The sequence below is a fragment of the Sorghum bicolor genome, chromosome 7 (assembly GCF_000003195.3).
Source record: "Sorghum bicolor cultivar BTx623 chromosome 7, Sorghum_bicolor_NCBIv3, whole genome shotgun sequence".
Taxonomy (NCBI): domain Eukaryota; kingdom Viridiplantae; phylum Streptophyta; class Magnoliopsida; order Poales; family Poaceae; genus Sorghum; species Sorghum bicolor.
Genome location: NC_012876.2, coordinates 64,817,978 through 64,836,243, shown reverse-complemented (window position 1 = coordinate 64,836,243; position 18,266 = coordinate 64,817,978). Strand labels below are relative to the sequence as shown.

The window sequence follows — 18,266 nt, the reverse complement described above, 5'->3', positions numbered from 1 at the left end:
GTTGCTTGCACCATTAGCAAGCATCCTCTAGCAGACTACTCTTTTTATTTCTGAAAGCTTTAACTTCCTCATAGATATTAATACTATTTTTTTATAAAGTTGGTCAACCTGATATAGATTTTAGGAATTGGAGCTTTGAGAGACAGAGGGAGTAGTTTTTTTTTCATCTTTTTCACGCAGACCAGGCTGATAAAATTACTTCACTAGTGCACGCGTATGTAGTGGTACACTGGTACGTCCCAAAAACTCAAAACACGCCTTGCTTGCTTGCTTTGGTTTGGTTGCCATCGGCCGGTAACAGTAATTAACAGTGTCGGATGGAGCATGTCGTCGTCCCTGAATTGAATCTGAATCTGAATCGCTGAGCGCCTGATGAGCCCCCCGGGCCGGGCGATGGGAAGCGGATCGGACAAAAGCAGCGCTGACCTGTAAGGCAGTGGAGGAATCGTCGCCTACCTGACCTGCTGCCCGGCCTACGTTTGCATTGCATTGGCCGCCTGCATTGCCGGCCGCCATTGCAAACTGGAGTACAACGGTTGATCAGCACGACGCTAGCTGTTGGTGCTGGTGCAACCACAGCAACACAACGCGCAGGCTCGATGTCATCCGGGGCCGGCTCACACCGCGCTCACATGCCGCCGGCCGGCCGCTGTGCTGGTCGCTGGCATTGCCCGGGCTCCCGGCATCCCGGCCCGGCACCGTACGTACACTTCACAGCTGCCACCTTTTTGGCCGCGCCCCACCAGCACAGGCACAGAGCACACAGACATACATTGCCGCGCGCGTCCGTCACCATCTACCAAACTTGCTAGCAGTATGCATGCATATGTATGTATACACCCTAGCTAGCTTGGGGTGTTTTGTTGGTGGTGTTAAAGTTAATAGGTACCGTAGTATTTTCGTCTTATTTAGAAATTACTGTCCAATCATAGACTAATTAGGTTTAAAAGATTCGTCTCGCAATTACTCTCTATCTGTGTTTTTAGTTTCATAAATAGTCTACATTTAGTACTCCATGTATATATGTGTCAAAATATTGAATGTGACGGGCGGTAAACTTTACCAAGAACAACCAAACGGGGCCAATATATATATATATATATATATATATATATATATGCGCAGGATCGATGCAGCATAGATTTGGATTGGATGCCCAAAGCTAGCTATAGCGGCTAGCTAGTACTGCATGCGTGCTTGCTCGCAGTCGCATATGGACGATGTGCGTAGGATACAGGGCACGCCATATATGGATGCATATGGACGATGTGCGTTGGTTCGCGTAGGATACAGAGCACGCCATATGGATATGGCAATTGCCAAGCATTGTCGTCGTACGTGGTCGTCTCAAGGTATGTCCTGATGACTCATCTGTATGTCTATGTCGTACAATATAACACATGCATATATGTATAGCATGAGGTGTGTGTAGCTGCTTTCATGCATGGCGTCTCGTGCTGCCTGGCTCCCTGAATGCCATCCGAGAGAAGCAATGCCATCGTGTCCATGGCGTGCCTCCCGGTTGGCGTTGAGGGAGTCATGCAGGTTGCTTGCATTGCCTCAGCAGCACGCAGCTCCACCTCCTTCCATGCAAAAGCTCGCAAATCTTTCTTCAGGAGGGAGGAGAGAAGCGGTCAAGCAGGCAGGCATTCACTCATCCCCTGCTCTCAGGTATGCACGTACCAGAGAGTTCCTTCACCGTAATGTTTATTTATTATTTTGAATATAGGAACAAACCTACAGTAACAGATTCAAAAGAACACCGAATCATTTAGCATGGCCCATTTCTTTAAATTTGTTAGCCAATTGTATGCGCATGCCATAACCCACACACGAGAGTATTAAGTTTGAGCATTCATTTAATTTATCATCACAACACCCTCTATTTACAGTCTTCCTGCTGCCAATCAATTTGCAGAACCTCCTATAGTGTATATATCTAATCATATGAAAAGTATATATTTCCCCCTTCAACTGATGATTGCCTATGAGCTTCTCTTCTCGAGGGCTTTGTTTCAGTAGAGCTTCAGTCTTGTGGAGATCGCTCTCTGGCATATCGGGCACACCTTCAGATCCTTCGCGCAGTCAGAACACGTCTGCATTTTCAGAAAACCATTATTGTTTTTTTACCAATTCATTTATAACTGATGAAGTGAACGTGATAGATCACCGTCATAAATAAAGAAAGAAAAAATTCAGCGGCTGTTTCCAAGCCGTTCGATCCGGTACCTGATGCCCACACCCGAAAGCAAGGTCCTTTGTTTGGCTCCAGCAGATTGGACAGGTCTACATGCACGAAAAAGGAGTTCAGCACTTCAGCATGATGAGGTAAAAACATTCATGAACATATCCACATTGATGTTTCATTGTCTCTACTATAAAGACACTGACACATACCTGTGGATCACCTATGTCACTGTCCAGTCGAGGCGCAGATGGCTTCTCAGGCGCTGATCCGTAGCTAGTGCATTCAGTCGGTTTTACTGCTGACCATCCAGAGTATTTCAGCCCACCGTTCCCAGGTGGAGGCAGCACTGGCCGGTTCAGAAATCCTCTTCGTTTTCTGCCCAAGAAACATGTAAAAACAAATTTGATGACTGATAAATAGGGGACGATCCGAATTTCCAGGTTTTGACTGGTGGACAAGAAAATACCCAAGAAGCTGGAGGCTCAGTGCTGCCTTGAATTGTTCTGGAATCTCCATCAGTGCTGAAAGAGCAAATTCTGCCTCCTTTTTGCTGGTGGGTATAGGCCTTGACATGATCTGTGTGAAGTTCACAAACTGCATTCCATTCCACCACCATAATTAGTGTTTCTCGTGCATGTTTGATCAAAGCATGGGGTGCCATGGTTCCAGGGAACAACTATACAATTTACCTGAAAATTGTCGAATGCGCGGGAAGGTATGTTGTCATCGAATTGCCTCATCATGTCCCATGGCCCATCCCCAACACCAACAAGAACAATTGAAAGTGGGTAGTCACTGCATTGATGGGTTCAGTGTTGAGACATAAAAGCTCAGTATGACCAAAACACTAGTTCATGGTAAGTCAAGAGCAGTCTTAATCGCAGAAATATTTGGCGTATGGTTACCTAGCCTTCACAATGGCATCTATGGTCTCCCTTTCCTGTCGGCTCAACTGACCATTGCCTGTTTCAACGCTGCGTGTAACCTGGAAAATTCAAAAGAAAACCGTAGCCAGAATATTAGTGGGTATAACATGTCATCACGACGAATTCTTCAGGATAGGAATAACGATTATACAACAATACAAGTTAGCGAACAAACCTGTCCATCTGCTATTATAAGCAAAACATGATACTGGCCACCACTACTATCAACAATTCCAATAGCAGTCTCAATGATTGGCGCAAATGAAGTGGGACCTGTTAAGCATTATTCATCACACATGAGCCAAATGAATCTTACTATGTTGTCGTATGTGAAGCTTAAAACAAGTGGATGGTGCACCAACCAGCCAAATTAAGTTGCGGAACAAGTTCCCTGTACCGAGCAAGTGCTTGCTCAAAGCCATCACACGGTTGGTTATCACGGTAGAAGCTAAATACAGATTGATCATGAGTAGTTGCTGCAATATGAAACTTTGATATTACATATCTGCATTTTTATTTATACACAAAGACTGAACTGAGGCAGGTTAAGAACTGACTGTCGCCAAATCCAAAGCATGGTATGAGGTTGTCCTCATCAAATCGTGCGAGGGTTCTCCCTATGATGGATATGGCCTGCTCATATGGGTTTGGAGTGTTTCCCATTGCATGCAAGCTCCGGTTGTTGAAGGACACTTGGCCTGCGCTTACAAACAGATCAGAAGTCCTTTTGGAAGAAAGAAGAAAAAGTAAAACAACTCTAGCATAAGTTCACATAGTTATGTCTCGCAGAGCTGATCAGGCACAAACATACCTGTCCATTCGTTGCTCTTTGTGAAATCAATCCCAACAATCAGATTAGAGGACTCCAGACCAGCATGTGCAAGGGCATTGGTAACCTAGATTAAAGAGGGCAAGAAGATAACATCACAAAAGGTACAGTGTAACTGAACGGAACCTTGAGTCAGATCAGATTAATAAAAGAAAATTCCTTGGGTGCAAAGGCACAAGTTAAAGGGGTTCAAAAAGGCAACCTCACTAGTAAGAATGTGATGCTCAATGAGTCAATGCCATCATTCATAGATGATATCCCCAGGAAACAACTAGCTAGGTGCATATCGGACCTCCCTGATCATACTATTCATTTCCCTATACTTTGATGACAACAGTCAACACAATAACTTAAATCACAAGAACTATTAAAGGATCAAGACACCTGCAAACCTTGAGGCATTTAAGAACCGTCAAAGAATAACAATACAACTATTTCAACAGCTACAATTATCTATCTAATCAAGTAATACTATAAACCCCCTCCGGCTCCCAGTAATCTAACTTTATAATAATATGTAAACATGTTCCATAAAAAAATAATTATATGTAAACATGAGGATAAGTGCAAGAATATCTTAATCTGACACCAACAAAGAACCATCCAACAAAACCGAATCAACCCACAGCTTCTGAATGTACCAGCACTAGGCAGCATTTCAAGGAATCAAGAAGCAGCACAGATTTAAACACTGAAGGGAACCGATCGAGCTCACCTGCTCCAGAGTGTGGTAATCATCGCCGAAGTTGGCGTACCGATTCTTGCCCCCTTTACTCGCGGCACCGCTGCTGTGATTGTGGTTGTGGTTGTGATCGTGCTGCTGCTGCCTGCCCCCCGGCGTGTTCTCCTTGGAGCACCACGACCCCATGACTCTCCTCCCTGAAGATCAAATCGCAGCAGATTCTTTTTAAGAATAAAACCCCAAGAAGATCATCAATCCGTCGAGGCCGCGCCACGAGAAAGAAGCGATCTTTTCTTTGGAGGAGAGGAGAGAAGGGACGACGGGATTCGATAGGTAAATAACCTAGAAACCGAAGAGAATCCTCTTGCGACTCGCAAGAACAAGTGAGGCAGAAGAAGAGAGGAGTCCAAGAACCAACCAACCGCCTAAACAAGCGGACTAAACCCCAGTCCGCGGATATTTATAGAAGATGGATGGATAAATATACAGGCGCGTAAATCCTGGAGATTTATCTCTGTGCCCACATTGCGCGACGGATTGGACTCTTGGTCTTGGGGCTGCGAAGCAAGCAGTCAACCGCGGGCGCGGCGCGGCCACACGGAGACGGAGGCCGAGCACCGAACAGACCCGGCTGGCGGCGGGCGCGCTCTCTTTTCAGCAGAGAAGAAGCCGCGGCAGAGGAGGAGAGGTTGCTTCTGGGCTCAGATTGGGCCTCGCTCGCGTCTGGGCCGTTAGCCCACCGAGTTCTGATGTGTGGGTCCACTTGTCAGAGGGTGGAGGAGCTACGGGCTGAAACGGATGGGTCACGGCACCAACACGCGAGGAAGGAGCCTTGCGCGGGAAATCTGCAGATTTGGCGCGCGATTTCTGCTTGTACCGGACGCACATGGGATTTCTGCATGGTGTGAAATTGGCTGCCAAGTTCGTCTTGCACGTCTATGGAAATGGTAAGGTTCCTTGAGATAGCGAGGAAGCTTCCGTCCAATCACATTACCACTATAAATGGAGAGAGATCCTTGGAAAAGTGTGGCTCCTTTTTAACCTTTTGCTATACTTTGGCTATGTCACTAGTTTTGGTGTTTGTTGGTTTGCATACGTCAACCTTATATAAGGTTGATGATCCTTAATTAAGCATGTATAGGTGTTGTAAAAATGGCACATCAATGGAAACTTCATGATGCTCATAGAAAAGTGTGTATATGGCGAAGTAGTGTGCATGTTCCCCTTGCATATGAAAATGATAAAGAGGTTTAGTGGGGTGACGAGGAAGCTTCTGTCCAACCACGTTACGGCTAAAAATGAATGAATACAGTATAAAGATAATTGGATTTGTTGATGATATAGTAACAAAGCTTTTGTATGACCAAGATATATCCAATACAAATTTTTAAAAAAAAGGTCTTTATAAAGCATGATTCTTTTTAATTAAACCTTGCCACATTTTGATCTATACTAGCGACAAGTGGTTGAAATAGCCGCTTGTAGAGATAAATTCTAACCGCCTCTACAATTCGGTTTTGTTGTAGTGAGTATAGTATATATATTCTATCATAGTTTTCTTTTTATTCATTGGCTTAAACATTAAGGCCTATAATAAAATGCATGCAAACAGATCTATTTATAATTTCTACAGCTGGACTTAATGGGTCCTGTAGCCCATACCTAAATCTTAACAGCTGTCCGATGCTGAGATTATCAGCCATGGCCACCAGCACGTTGCCATTTTTCCACGAACAGTACGTAGGCCTTGATGATCAGATTACATTACATTGGTGGTGATTATTGCCATCTCCATCGCGCTTGCATTGCCTTTCAGCAACCAGCTGCTGCTTCGACAACGCACTGCAGAAGCTCCCAACCGGGGGTCAGGCACGCCACACACATGTCAGTGCTGCAGCCGTTGCCTGACTGCTACGACGGCCAGGACAGGTACCAGCTCAGCTCCGAGCGCTGTTCAGTCATTGTCTTATCAGTCGTATTTTTTCGGTCAGTAAACAGTATTTTCAGCCATAATTTTTTAAACCAACCAGATCAACTGGACCCTACAATGAGACGACGGCTTCATCAGTCTGCAGGAGCTGCAGGATCCGAAGGCAACCGAGTGAAAGCTACAGGGAAGTGAACTGAACGGACGGCTTCAATCATGTGATCATCAGGCCTGCCAAATCTGCAAGAGTTCCATTCACCAAAAACAAATTCAATGCAGTTTTCGTTTTTCATTCAACACTGCTATTGTCCTTTTTTAAAAAGCGCTGGTATTATCACTTGCAATCACTGCTGGGGAAACTAGGAATAGGAACCACAGCGACCAGGTAAGGAAGTGCCATGCTTGTCTGAAACTCTGAAGTCTGAACAACGTTGGACTTGGACAGAAGAGAAAACCATAGGCATTGGTTCATCTGGTTTCAAGCGATTCAGCAGCTTGAGTGCTTGACCATCCCCGTCTCATGCCTGTTAGAAAAAACAAACTGAAACGGTAGGTGCAGGCAGCAGAACTGCAAAAGGCCCAGTCATGAATCACCGTGTCATTTTCGGGAGCAAGAGTTGTGGGCTGCCGGCTTGCACTATCTGCCACATGAGCTCTCACCCCTCCTGAAAAATGCCCACCACAGCATTGCTATCACGAAAATATGTGTTATTTATGCTAGCAACTCTGGGTTACTTAAAAATATAATCTAACAGTTTCCTTGTTAAGACCCTGTTTGAATCATTTGTCTAAATTTTAGTTAAATAAAGTTAAGGACTAAAACTTTAGATCACTAGCTCGTGTGGTCTAAAGATTTTGTGAAGTTGGCTAAACTTTAGATAATACTTTATATCTTCTGTTTGGAACCTTATAAGAGTATGTTCAAGTGGTTCTACTTGGTAGCATAGATATTATTATTTTAAAGATTTGGTTAGACTTAAAAATGCTTAACTTTTATAAAAATGTTTTTTTTTTCTGGAGGGGTACGCACTCTGTTTGTGTCATATATGGACGTTTTTATGTATAGCGAATTGTTGAGCACCTCAAACCTGATCAGGTGAACACAAAACAGCAACATGCGAGCACTGCGGCAATACGGTTGCTGAATCCAGGTCGTTGGATCTCGAAACGAACGGCTGAGAGATCAGCTGCTGTTGCAAAGAATATCTATATTTCCTCGGACCTCAGTGCAACCTACTGCACTGTGTCGCTACAGGTGAGGTGATGCACGGAGACACAGGGCAAAACTGGAGGTTGGTCCACTGGTCACTCGCCGTGCGTGACAGGTTAGTTGCACTGTCTGACCCGCATTCGTGCATCCACTCACCAACTTGTCCAATTTTTTTATACATTTTGTTCCATCATCAAAAGCGAACAAATTGAAATCGACAGGTAATTAGCCACTCGCATCCAAGAATTGACTGACCAGAATTTCTTTTTTGAATTTGCATTGCACGGGTCATTTGTTTTTTTCTACAGAATCTTAATTAGGTACCGGAGATACTACACTCTTGCTAGCTGGATGGGTGAACTGCATCAGGGATCAGGGATCAGGAACCAGTCAGTAGTAGAGTCACGGGTGCAACAACAAACACAGTTTCATTTTTTTGCTAATAAAAATGGTTGCACTGGAGTATTAGTAGTATTACTTGATACTAATGTATGTGATGAGACGTGATAGACTAGGATATATGGAGTAATGTAGTGTTTGGAGTGTGGGAAGCAAATGAAAGCTACTTTGTGGTTTTATTTGGGGTAAACAATGGAGATGCCTTTGGGGCTTTGCCTTGGCGTCTCTTTCTGTTGGGTCCATTTGAGTGCTGCCGAATGGTTTTCTTTCTTACCAATATTCTCTTCATTCCAACCAATAGTCATGCTATGGGTTATACCGTTCTCCTTTTTTTTCACTAAAGGTAACGTGGAAATCTTATAGGAAATATTATACAAGCTACACCATCATTTCAGAAAAATGTAACATATTTCAGAAAAAGTAAGATCATGTTTGAAATGGCTTCTTTTGGCTCTAGCTCCTTCAAATGAGCAGGAGCCGGAGAAACAAAGAAATATTGGTTTCATCAACTACTCCTCCGTTTTTAGAAGCTAGAGAAATGGCTCCTTGCTACAATGCATAATAATCCTTAGAAGTCGAAGTCATTTTGTGAGGAGAAGCCCTCCCAAAAACAAGGCCTATGTATTGGGACCGATCCGCTAAGGCGCTTGTAGGTTAACCATAGAGTCAACTACATTGCTTTCACCGTCTACCTTTGTACTTGCTCCTTTGCTTAAGTCTTATTTGGCACACTTACTATCAGTGTCATTTAAATAAAGTATTCATTTATCTCTTATCGCTGAAGTAAATCTAAGGGCCTGTTTGGCTTGTGGCCACTAGACGCTGTAACCGCATTGCAGCTTGTCTAAAGCGCGGCGTTGAAATCAGTCATAGAAGATTTGGCGAGCTGAGGCGTTGAAAAGTACTTACGTGTCGGGAAACTGTGGTGGTGCTAGAGGTCTGAGAACCTAAGAACCAATCAAACAGCAGCTAAAAGTGGAGTGTCGGAGGTGTGACGAGATTTGGCGATCTGTGAGAACCATCCAAATGCACCCTTAGTAGATAAAAGTCGAAAGCCATATGCCAAACCAGCTCTGGTCCTGAAAAAAGATTCAGCAACTGCCTATGTGTTGCTTTTTTTAGAGGGAGAGAAACCTACATGTGCTGCTTGAATGCTGGGCTACAGAAGCTGTTTTTTTAGGGGAAGACCATAAGCTGCTGCATCGGCGCAGCCAGAAAGAATCCAAGATTCCAACGCAGGGCCCATGCGGTTGCTTCTCATCCTGGGCCGCCGGCGGTGGTTCGGAGAGAGAATCCAGCCGGCAACAGGCGCCGGGCCCACATGGAATCGCTCTCCAGATACTTTCCTTGTCCACTTGGGGATCTCCAATTCCAAAGACTGCGACATCAACAGCAGCTGTCATCCGCTGCTATCTCTCTGCACCAGATGAAAATTTTGACTGACAATAAACAAAACATCCTAAAAAAGAAATATCATTTGTGTCAAGGTCATGCGACAATGGCTTGTTAACCCTTGCGGCTGGATTCTCGGCAGCGATGGCGCGCAACTTGCTTACCGTGCATGCAATCCAAGGCATAATAATGCTGCAATTCCCCCCCCCACCCCCCCCTAGAAAAATGAAAAAAAAAACATTACTAAACCTCTTGCGCCGAGATCCTTTGCGTCCTGACAGATCGGTGCATATCTCAGCAGCCAGCAATAATCATGTTCTTGATTCGTTCCCTCCCTCTTTTCTTAATTCCCACTTGTTGCTTGGGCCTCAGCAAGTGCTGTGATGTGGGCAAATGAATTCAGAAAAAGGCAGGTGGGGGAAGCAAAGCAGAGGCCACAATCAATTTGCAGCATTCCTGGAGTCAAAAGACAACAGATCTTTCAGTTAAAAAAAAGGAACAAGCTTTCAATTTCAAATGAAAAGAAAATCAGGGGGTCCATGTAGAAAGATACTACTGTAGTAGATGCATTGCATACAACTGCAGAATCGTCCGTCGCTCGGCTTCGGCTGTTATTAGTGATCCACTAACTAACCACACCTCGGGGGGCCAGTAATGTAATTGGGTGTCATTTTCTGCTCCTGTTCCAAGAGCATGCGTATGCACGAAATCAATAGATAGATCCATGAATGAAGAAACGATCATTACACCGAGGACAAAAATCTTTGAAAAAAGAAGCAGGGAGAGTGGTGCCTGAAGTAGAGTGGAAGGGACACCCAGTTATCTATCTTTATAGATCAAATTTATGTAGTTGAATGATTCACCATCCATCCATCCGCGCTTCCACTCGCGTAGAAGTAACAGGGCTCGGAGCTCGGTCGCGTACGTCGCCCATGCCGTTGCGTGGCGAATTCACTCTCTCCCCCTCCGCCCATTCGCCCACCATATAGCCTAGCCGCCACCGCCACACCATCACCCTCCCACTCCGTGGCGCCCGCCTGCCAAGAACCAGTAGTCTCTCTTGGTCAGTCCTACTGGTCCTTGACGTTCGTGGCCAGTCAGGTTATGTTCTTGCCCCGGCGCCGGGTGTGGTGGTGAGGCCGAGTGAGTGGTCGGCGGCGTGCTCGTGCTCGTGCTTGACTGCTTGTACATGAGGAGCGGCTGCGGCAGGGGAGGGAGGCAACCTGGGGAAGGAGGCGGGGGAGGCGCTGGGGCTGCTGGGCTGCGTCAATGAGGTCGTGGCGGCGGTGGCGGCGACGTGGGGGCCCATGACCGACGGCGCGCGCGTCGAGGCGGCGCCCAGGCTCGCGCAATGGCGCGTCGAGGCGCTCCCCTGCTACACCTATCGCAAGTCACTCCCCTTCCGCATCGGCCTCTGGAACTGGTCCGTCCCCTCCCTTGCTCCAGCCCCTGGTGCTACCCTCCCCTTACATGTCTCTCTGCCTCTCCGCCGCTCTGCAGATTAGTAGTAACCGTGCTTTGTTACTTGGTTCTCATGTCGGGTAGGGTGCAAAAGTTTCCAACTTTGGTTGTGATTTGTTACTGCTGTTCAAGTCTCCTAATTTGTGTGTGAATCATGTGTTTCTGAATCCTGGATGTTTTCTTCAGTTTGAGGTTTCTGGAGGAAGTTTGCTGATTCATGTATTGCTTCTCTTCCTGTTAATTTGGGTTATTCGCTCTTTTTAGTTCATTTCAGATAGTAGTTCTGATTGATAGTGAGCTATTGGATAGCATGGTGACTTTAATTTTTTTCTTCTTGTGTGGTACTGAACTTCCATCAGAATATGGTTATTTATTAAAACTGGGGAAAAAAGACAGAATTTTGGCAGTACAGCTTCATGTCTGAAATTTTGGTCTCTTTGGCACCCAGTGTAATACATTCTATGCTACCAAAATCACTAATTTTGGTTGTATCCGCTTAATAAATAATTAAATTTATACTTCCAACCGAAACTATATCTTAGCTTCCTTTTAGTTATAGGTGGATACCTTTCCACACCAACCTATGTGTAGTCAGGATTTTTCTTAACCACATTTGGTGTGTGAGGGAAAAGTGAAGATATTTCAGACAAAGGTTCACTTTCTTGAACCTTCACTTCTAATATTTTTTATGCTATTACTAAGAAAATCTTTGATCAAGCTGTATGCTTTCTTGATTTTTCTTCATATGATAACTGGATAAGTCATCATGCACATTGGCACAATTAAAACCATCAGCAGTTTTTTTTACCATCAGTACAAGAGAGAATTGATGTCATGTTGCCATGAGCTAATTTAAGTTTTTTGTTGCTGCAATGTGAAGGTACCTGTCTGTGGAGAGAAATAACAAGCAAACTTGTGTTAAGCTCTTTGCAGAGAATCCAAATTCTCCCAAGAACGGCCCCTCAGCCCCAATAGCTTCCTTTATCACCAAACTTCTCATATCTCTTCCACCTAATCAACAGACCATAGTCCACCCAGGTAAGGTTCTACTAATTAACTTGTTCAAGAAAAAAGTGTCTTCTACCCTTAACTACTGTCTTCTTGTAATTGTAATGAAAATGGGGACATGTTTGAATTCTCAGTGTGTACGTTAGTCATCGTGAAAATGAAAGAAAACCTGCAGTTTATTTGATTTTTCAGAATATATGCAGAATTTGAGTAGTAAAGACCAGGCAATACAAAATATTATATCTCTGAACATATAAATGACCAGTGAGGCTTGAAATTGGCAGTTAATGTTATTTCGAGCTGAGTTCTTCGTTGGTGCACAAAGCAAGTGGGAGTGACTGATGATGCCAAATGTTATTTCTAACTAACAGGTGATTTGCATATATGCAGGGATTTTCGACAAACAGCTGAAACACGACGGTTTTGTGTGGGCAATCGATAGCACTGTGACAGGGAGATTTGTGATTGAGATAGAGTTTCTTGACCTGAAGGTCGCTGATCCATCTGTAAGCACTACCTCTCTGTCTTCTTGTGTTTTTTTTGTCAATGGTTGGTACAACAACAATTAGTGAGTAGTAGGTACGTGGAGTTCTGCCCTTGACTCACCTGAAAATAATAAGGTCTAGAATTGCACAGGTTCACATGTATAGAAGCTTCTCTATCTTCTTTCTTGCGTTGAAATAAACAACCCACTGGTCTGTTGTTGTTGTCAGTTGATATTATGTGCCACGTCGATATGACACTTGGAGATGTTGTTTCATCATGAGACAATCATGTTTGAGAGTCAGAGGCTATATTAAGCATGCATAACAGAAACTAAAAAAGAAAACAGAGATCTGCCACCTGCCACCCAAGGTCGACTAGTGTCAGGACAGCCTTTCTTCGCAACTGAAATTTTGTGAATACTGCAACTGATTTATGAATATCATCAGCTGACAACAAAAAGGATTGTTTAAATACCTTTTTGGGAGAGCCTGGCCAGACTTTCAATTTGTTCACCAGCAAATCTTAACATCAGTCATGGTGGTCGTGGTGTTGTAAACCTTTTCTTTTTATTTTAATAAAATCTTCTGTAGGGGCGCAACCGCGCAAGCCATCAACACATCAGTACACTACAACATGCCATCAACACATCAGTTACAGGAAGAATTTCACTAGCAACTAACAATTAGAAAAAAAAAATCAGTATTCTTGTGTGCTATGAACAATTCAAAAAAAAAAAGTTCAGTATTCGCCTTGTGTGCTAGACGACATCTTGTAACAGTCTGTATTGTATCTGATGGTTTCCATAAACTGCATTTCGTCAGGGTGGCGAACCAGCCTCAATCTGGGCCTCCCGCCAGATCAAGCAGTGTTCAGACAGCACCGCTCTGTCCTCCCTGGCTCGGATGCTGCACGAGGACATCCTCACCGACATCACCATCAACGCGGCGGACGGCAGCGTGCGTGCGCACCGCGCCATCCTGGCGACGCGGTCGCCGGTGTTCCGGAGCATGTTCTCGCACGACCTCAGGGAGAAGGAGCTCTCCACCGTGGACATCTCCGACATGTCCCTGGACGCGTGCCGCGCCTTCCTCAGCTACATCTACGGCGACGTGAGCGGCGAGGAGTTCCTGGCGAACCGGCTGGCGCTGCTCCGTGCCGCCGACAAGTACGACATCGACGACCTCAGGGAGGCCTGCCACGAGAGCCTGCTGGAGGACATCAACATGGGCAACGTGCTGGAGCGGCTGCAGACGGCGCACCTGTACCAGCTGCCCAGGCTCAAGGGCGGCTGCCTTAGGTTCCTGGTGGACTTCAGGAAGGTGTACGAGATGCACGACGACCTCAACGCGTTCCTGCAGACGGCCGACAGGGACCTCGTGGCCGAGGTGTTCCATGGCGTCCTTGCTGCGTGGAGCGGCCGGTGATCCATGGGTGCATCCGTGCATGGCATTGCAGTCTGCAGGTGTGTACATCTGGTTGGTTTAGTTCATACAGATTGTTTGGAGGATTCTTGCTGGAAAAGCGTGTAAATATATTTGCAAACAGTACATGCGTGCCAGTAGTTGGCCTAAAACATACTGTGCACGCCTTGATTGGATTTTGTTCTTATCATGTGGAAATCTAATTCTTGTAACCTATTGCTGGACTTGTAATACATCAGCTGATATGCTGCTTATTGCAAAAGTTACTTGAGACTTCACTGATAATTACTATTGCATTAGTTTCTTTTTGGTTTTTTTTTGTGGTAGATGGTAAACTCTGTCGCATTCTGCCTGACTGAATATTTGCAAAACTGCACATGCGTGCCAGTAGTTGGCCTGAAATTTACTGTGCATGCCTTTGATTGGATTTTGTTCGTATCATATGTGGAAATCTAAGGGTCTCACAATGCAAGACTCTATCACAGAGTTCAAGACGATTAATTACATATTATTTATGGTATTTTGCTGATGTGGCAGCATATTTATTCAAGAAAGAGGTAGAAAAAATAAGACTCGTCTTATTTAGATGGTAAGTCCACATTGTGTCTATACCAGTGTCTTATCTAAATGAGTATTTCTATTACTCAAAACACAAGCTCTGGCCTATTAGCTCAGTTGGTTAGAGCGTCGTGCTAATAACGCGAAGGTCGCAGGTTCGAGACCTGCATGGGCCAAGTTTTTTCTTTTTTTTTACAAAATGATTTTCTGAATTTTTTTTTGTTCTACTTTTTTACAAAATGATTTTTTTTGAATCTTTTTTTGGGTGTCCTTTACAAAAACAAAATTCATTTTATTCCACCAAAGAATTTTCTAAAAAAATCGCAAAATTTATTTTATTCCACCAAAGAATTTTCTAAAAAAAATCGCAAAACTAAATCATGGGCCAACTTTTTCTATTTTTTTTCATTTTATTCCACCAAAGAATTCTCTATAATAATTCGTAAATCTAAACGCGCTAATTGTTTTCTATTCTTTTATCATTTCATTCAACCAAAGAATTCTTTATAATAGTTAGCAAATCTAAATCCACGGATTGTTCTCTAGTAGCATTGCTACTGTTGCAATTTTCCGATTTCGAAATGTTGCAAAGGCCCTGTTTAGTTCCCTACCAAAAAAATTTTCATCCATCCCATCAAATCTTTAGACACATGCATGAAACATTAAATGTAAATAAAAAAATAAACTAATTACACAGTTTGGTTGAGAATCGCGAGACGAATCTTTTAAGCCTAGTTAGTCCATGATTAGCCTTAAGTGCTACAGTAACCCACATGTGCTAATGACATATTAATTATGCTTAATAGATTTGTCTTGCAGTTTCCAGACGAGCTATGTAATTTGTTTTTTTATTAGTCTCTAAAAACCCCTCCTGACATCCTTCCGACACATCCGATGTGACACCTAAAAATTTTTCATCTTCAATCTAAACAGGGCCAAAGCCTAGGGTAGAAAAAAAAGAGAAACATTGCGGTTACATAATGAAATTTCATCTTCGAATAAAGCCCGTAATAGTAAGAAAGTAGGTTTTTTTAGCGTTGGGCCTAGCAAAAGAGAAATCACCATATATTGGGTCATCATCCCCATATAGTAATCTAACCATGTTTAACATGCACTAATGTAATGACAGAGTCATGGTGCGCAGTTCAAGCAGGAGAACGGAAGAATCCTCTTGAGAAAAGATTCAGAAGAGCCCATCATCGACATTATATTATGAACCCGGTTGAGGCTGATACATGTCCTGCATCACGGCATGGAGCTGAAAAAGAATTGCAGTACAGCCAGGGACAGGACTGACCTTCGTAAGAGCTTACAGACGCCACCGCACATCAGTCGAGCTGCTTGCTTCTGAATAATGTCAACCGATGTTTTTTTTTTTTGCTGCTTCATTTTTTTTATATTCATTTCATCCTTGGCTTCATATTTTGCTATTCATTTTATCCTTGGCTATTATTTTGGTTTTATATTTTTTCAATTCTTTTTTATTACTTCGGCTTTTGCTGTTCATTTCATCCTTGGCTATCATTTTGCTTTTTTATTCTTTTTTGGTGTTTCGTTTTTTTTGTTTCTTTTTATTCTTTTATCACATCCTTTCTGTTGCTTGGCATTTTTCGTTTTTTTTTTGCTATTGTTTTTTGCTCCTTCCTTTTTTCTGCTGCTTGTCTGCTTTTTTTCTTCTATTTTTTCTACTGCTCTTCATTGATTTCAGCTCTCTCTCTCTCTCTCTCTCTCAGGGGCTTCATTTACACTGCACTGATGGCGCTTCATTTACGCTGCACTCATTTACTAGAAAAAGATCTAAAAATGAATAGAATGAACTACTGAATTCTGTTGCCTGCTTGAACCATACGCAGTTGTCTGAATATGCAGCTACAACCACAATGATGTAAGGAGCGCAGAAACAGCAAAACAAAACAACTTTGATGCTACTCATTATCTTTGATTGGTTTAGGGCTTAAACAATTCATTAGCACGAGCTTGCCCCAGTAGCAAGCCACTGTAATGGACCCTTTCCCATAAAAAATAAATTTAACATCAAAGTGGACACATGACCCACATATTAGATATTAAACTGATAAGAACAGATACTACACTTGATCTTAGCCAAAAGGCCGAGAAAGGTATGGTTTGGTCCGCTGCCCTGGGTCTCCTTATGTAGTGAGTGCGCGTCTCCGCGCTTCCTTGGCTTGGCGAGGTGGGACTAAAACAGCTGAACGCACTGCACGCGAGCGTGACTGCAAGCTGCGTTGGTCGGTCGAGTTGCTATGTTAATGGGCTGCGGCCCATCTGATGTTGCCCCCTTCTCTACTTATTAGTTCTAGGCCCACTGGTTTCCCTCAAAAAAAAGAAGAAGAGAAGTTATAGGTATTACCGATTATTATTATATATCCGATAGTTTTGAAGAAATACACTATTTTGCGACATGGATGAATAAAGTATCGCTACTACTCTTGCTAGGGAATTAGAAAAGCACGTGCAAGTATACGTACGTACGTACACAGGTACAGTGCATGCTTGCAACTTTGTTAGACTGGAAATTTTACGTGCATTTGTTCTATCATCATCACGTATTAATGTGGGAATATATAATTCTTGTATCATGCTTTCTTGATTATTTTGTACAGTAATATAATGCATCTGCCGGTAATAGTGCCCAATTTCACTTAGATGTTATTTGGTTGAAGCCAGTGGCGGGGCCAGGGGGGACTAAAAAGATCCTACTTGTAAAAACTGAGCACAACTAATTAGGTTTTTCGTGGTGATTGATTAGATTAATTTATCGACTTTAATATAGGTGCTCGCGTTATCTTATATATACTCTAGGATCAAAGATGTTTTTCTTTCATGGGTAGACGATGCAAAGGCATTTTGGGTGATTTCGTAAACATTAAGATCTATGTTTTCAGCCCTTCTAAGATTCTTTATAGTATTTATTATGTTGTTGTGTTTTGTATGATTTTATTATCTATAAGATATTAATAGGTATATATAACAGGAATTTTGTTATATTAATATAAATAAAATAAAATTCATAAACTTATACTAGTAAAAAAAATTGTTGTGACATGTTGGGGCCGCATGGCCCCTGCTAGCCCCTCTTGCCTCTGCCACTGATTCAAGTATTTTTCGACATGACCTGATCATATGTCATTCCGTTTAGATTACATACACTTAGGTTGCGCACCTATTTGCTCCGTGAATCGAACAAAACACGAGATCGTCAATTCCCTTCCCATTACAGCGATGGAGATGTTCCATCTACGTTCATGTCACCTCTATATATGGAACCAAACAACAACCTACTAGCATCCTGGTGTCTTATGGAACCAGGATCATTTAGGCCTTGTTTAGTTTCCAAAAAAATTTGCAAATTTTTTTATTTTTCCTATCACATCAAATTTTGCGGCACATGTATAAAGTATTAAATATAGATAAAAAATAACTAATTACATAGTTTGTCTATAATTTGCAATACGAATCTTTTGAGCCTAGTTAATCTATGATTGGATAATATTTATCAAATACAAATGAAAGTGCTACCGTGTCCGTTTTGCCAAAAAAATTGGAACTTGTAGCAAAAGTGGAATTTATTTGGTGCGACCCCAAACTGAAGCGTCACATTCTTGTGTTCGGTATAAGAACATATTCCCTCCGATCCTTTTTAATTGTGGCATGTGCTTTCTAAAAAACAACTGTCATCAATTATATATTAAAAAAATGTTAGTATTTATAATACATATATAGTATTATCAGAAATATCTTTGCCTGTGGCATGTATA

At 42.9% G+C, this 18,266-nt stretch overlaps 2 protein-coding genes and 1 non-coding gene across 3 annotated transcripts; 2 read left to right on the top strand and 1 right to left on the bottom strand.

Annotated features, from left to right (window-relative positions):
* LOC8055229 (E3 ubiquitin-protein ligase RGLG2) lies at nt 1,755-5,249 on the bottom strand. The gene is made up of 12 exons (XM_002444777.2): nt 4,968-5,249; nt 4,659-4,822; nt 3,926-4,010; nt 3,672-3,812; nt 3,477-3,590; nt 3,290-3,387; nt 3,094-3,173; nt 2,878-2,983; nt 2,655-2,782; nt 2,398-2,563; nt 2,230-2,286; nt 1,755-2,096 (listed from the first exon to the last, which is right to left on the bottom strand). The coding sequence occupies exons 2-12, from the start codon at nt 4,809-4,811 to the stop codon at nt 2,016-2,018; spliced, it is 1,209 nt and encodes a 402-aa protein (XP_002444822.2). The 5' UTR covers nt 4,812-4,822; nt 4,968-5,249; the 3' UTR covers nt 1,755-2,015.
* LOC8055228 (BTB/POZ domain-containing protein At1g55760) lies at nt 10,333-14,214 on the top strand. The gene is made up of 4 exons (XM_002445909.2): nt 10,333-10,976; nt 11,895-12,052; nt 12,413-12,528; nt 13,330-14,214. The coding sequence occupies exons 1-4, from the start codon at nt 10,861-10,863 to the stop codon at nt 13,930-13,932; spliced, it is 993 nt and encodes a 330-aa protein (XP_002445954.1). The 5' UTR covers nt 10,333-10,860; the 3' UTR covers nt 13,933-14,214.
* On the top strand, nt 14,590-14,663 carry TRNAI-AAU. Its single transcript has one exon. It is a non-coding gene; the product is annotated as a tRNA-Ile (tRNA).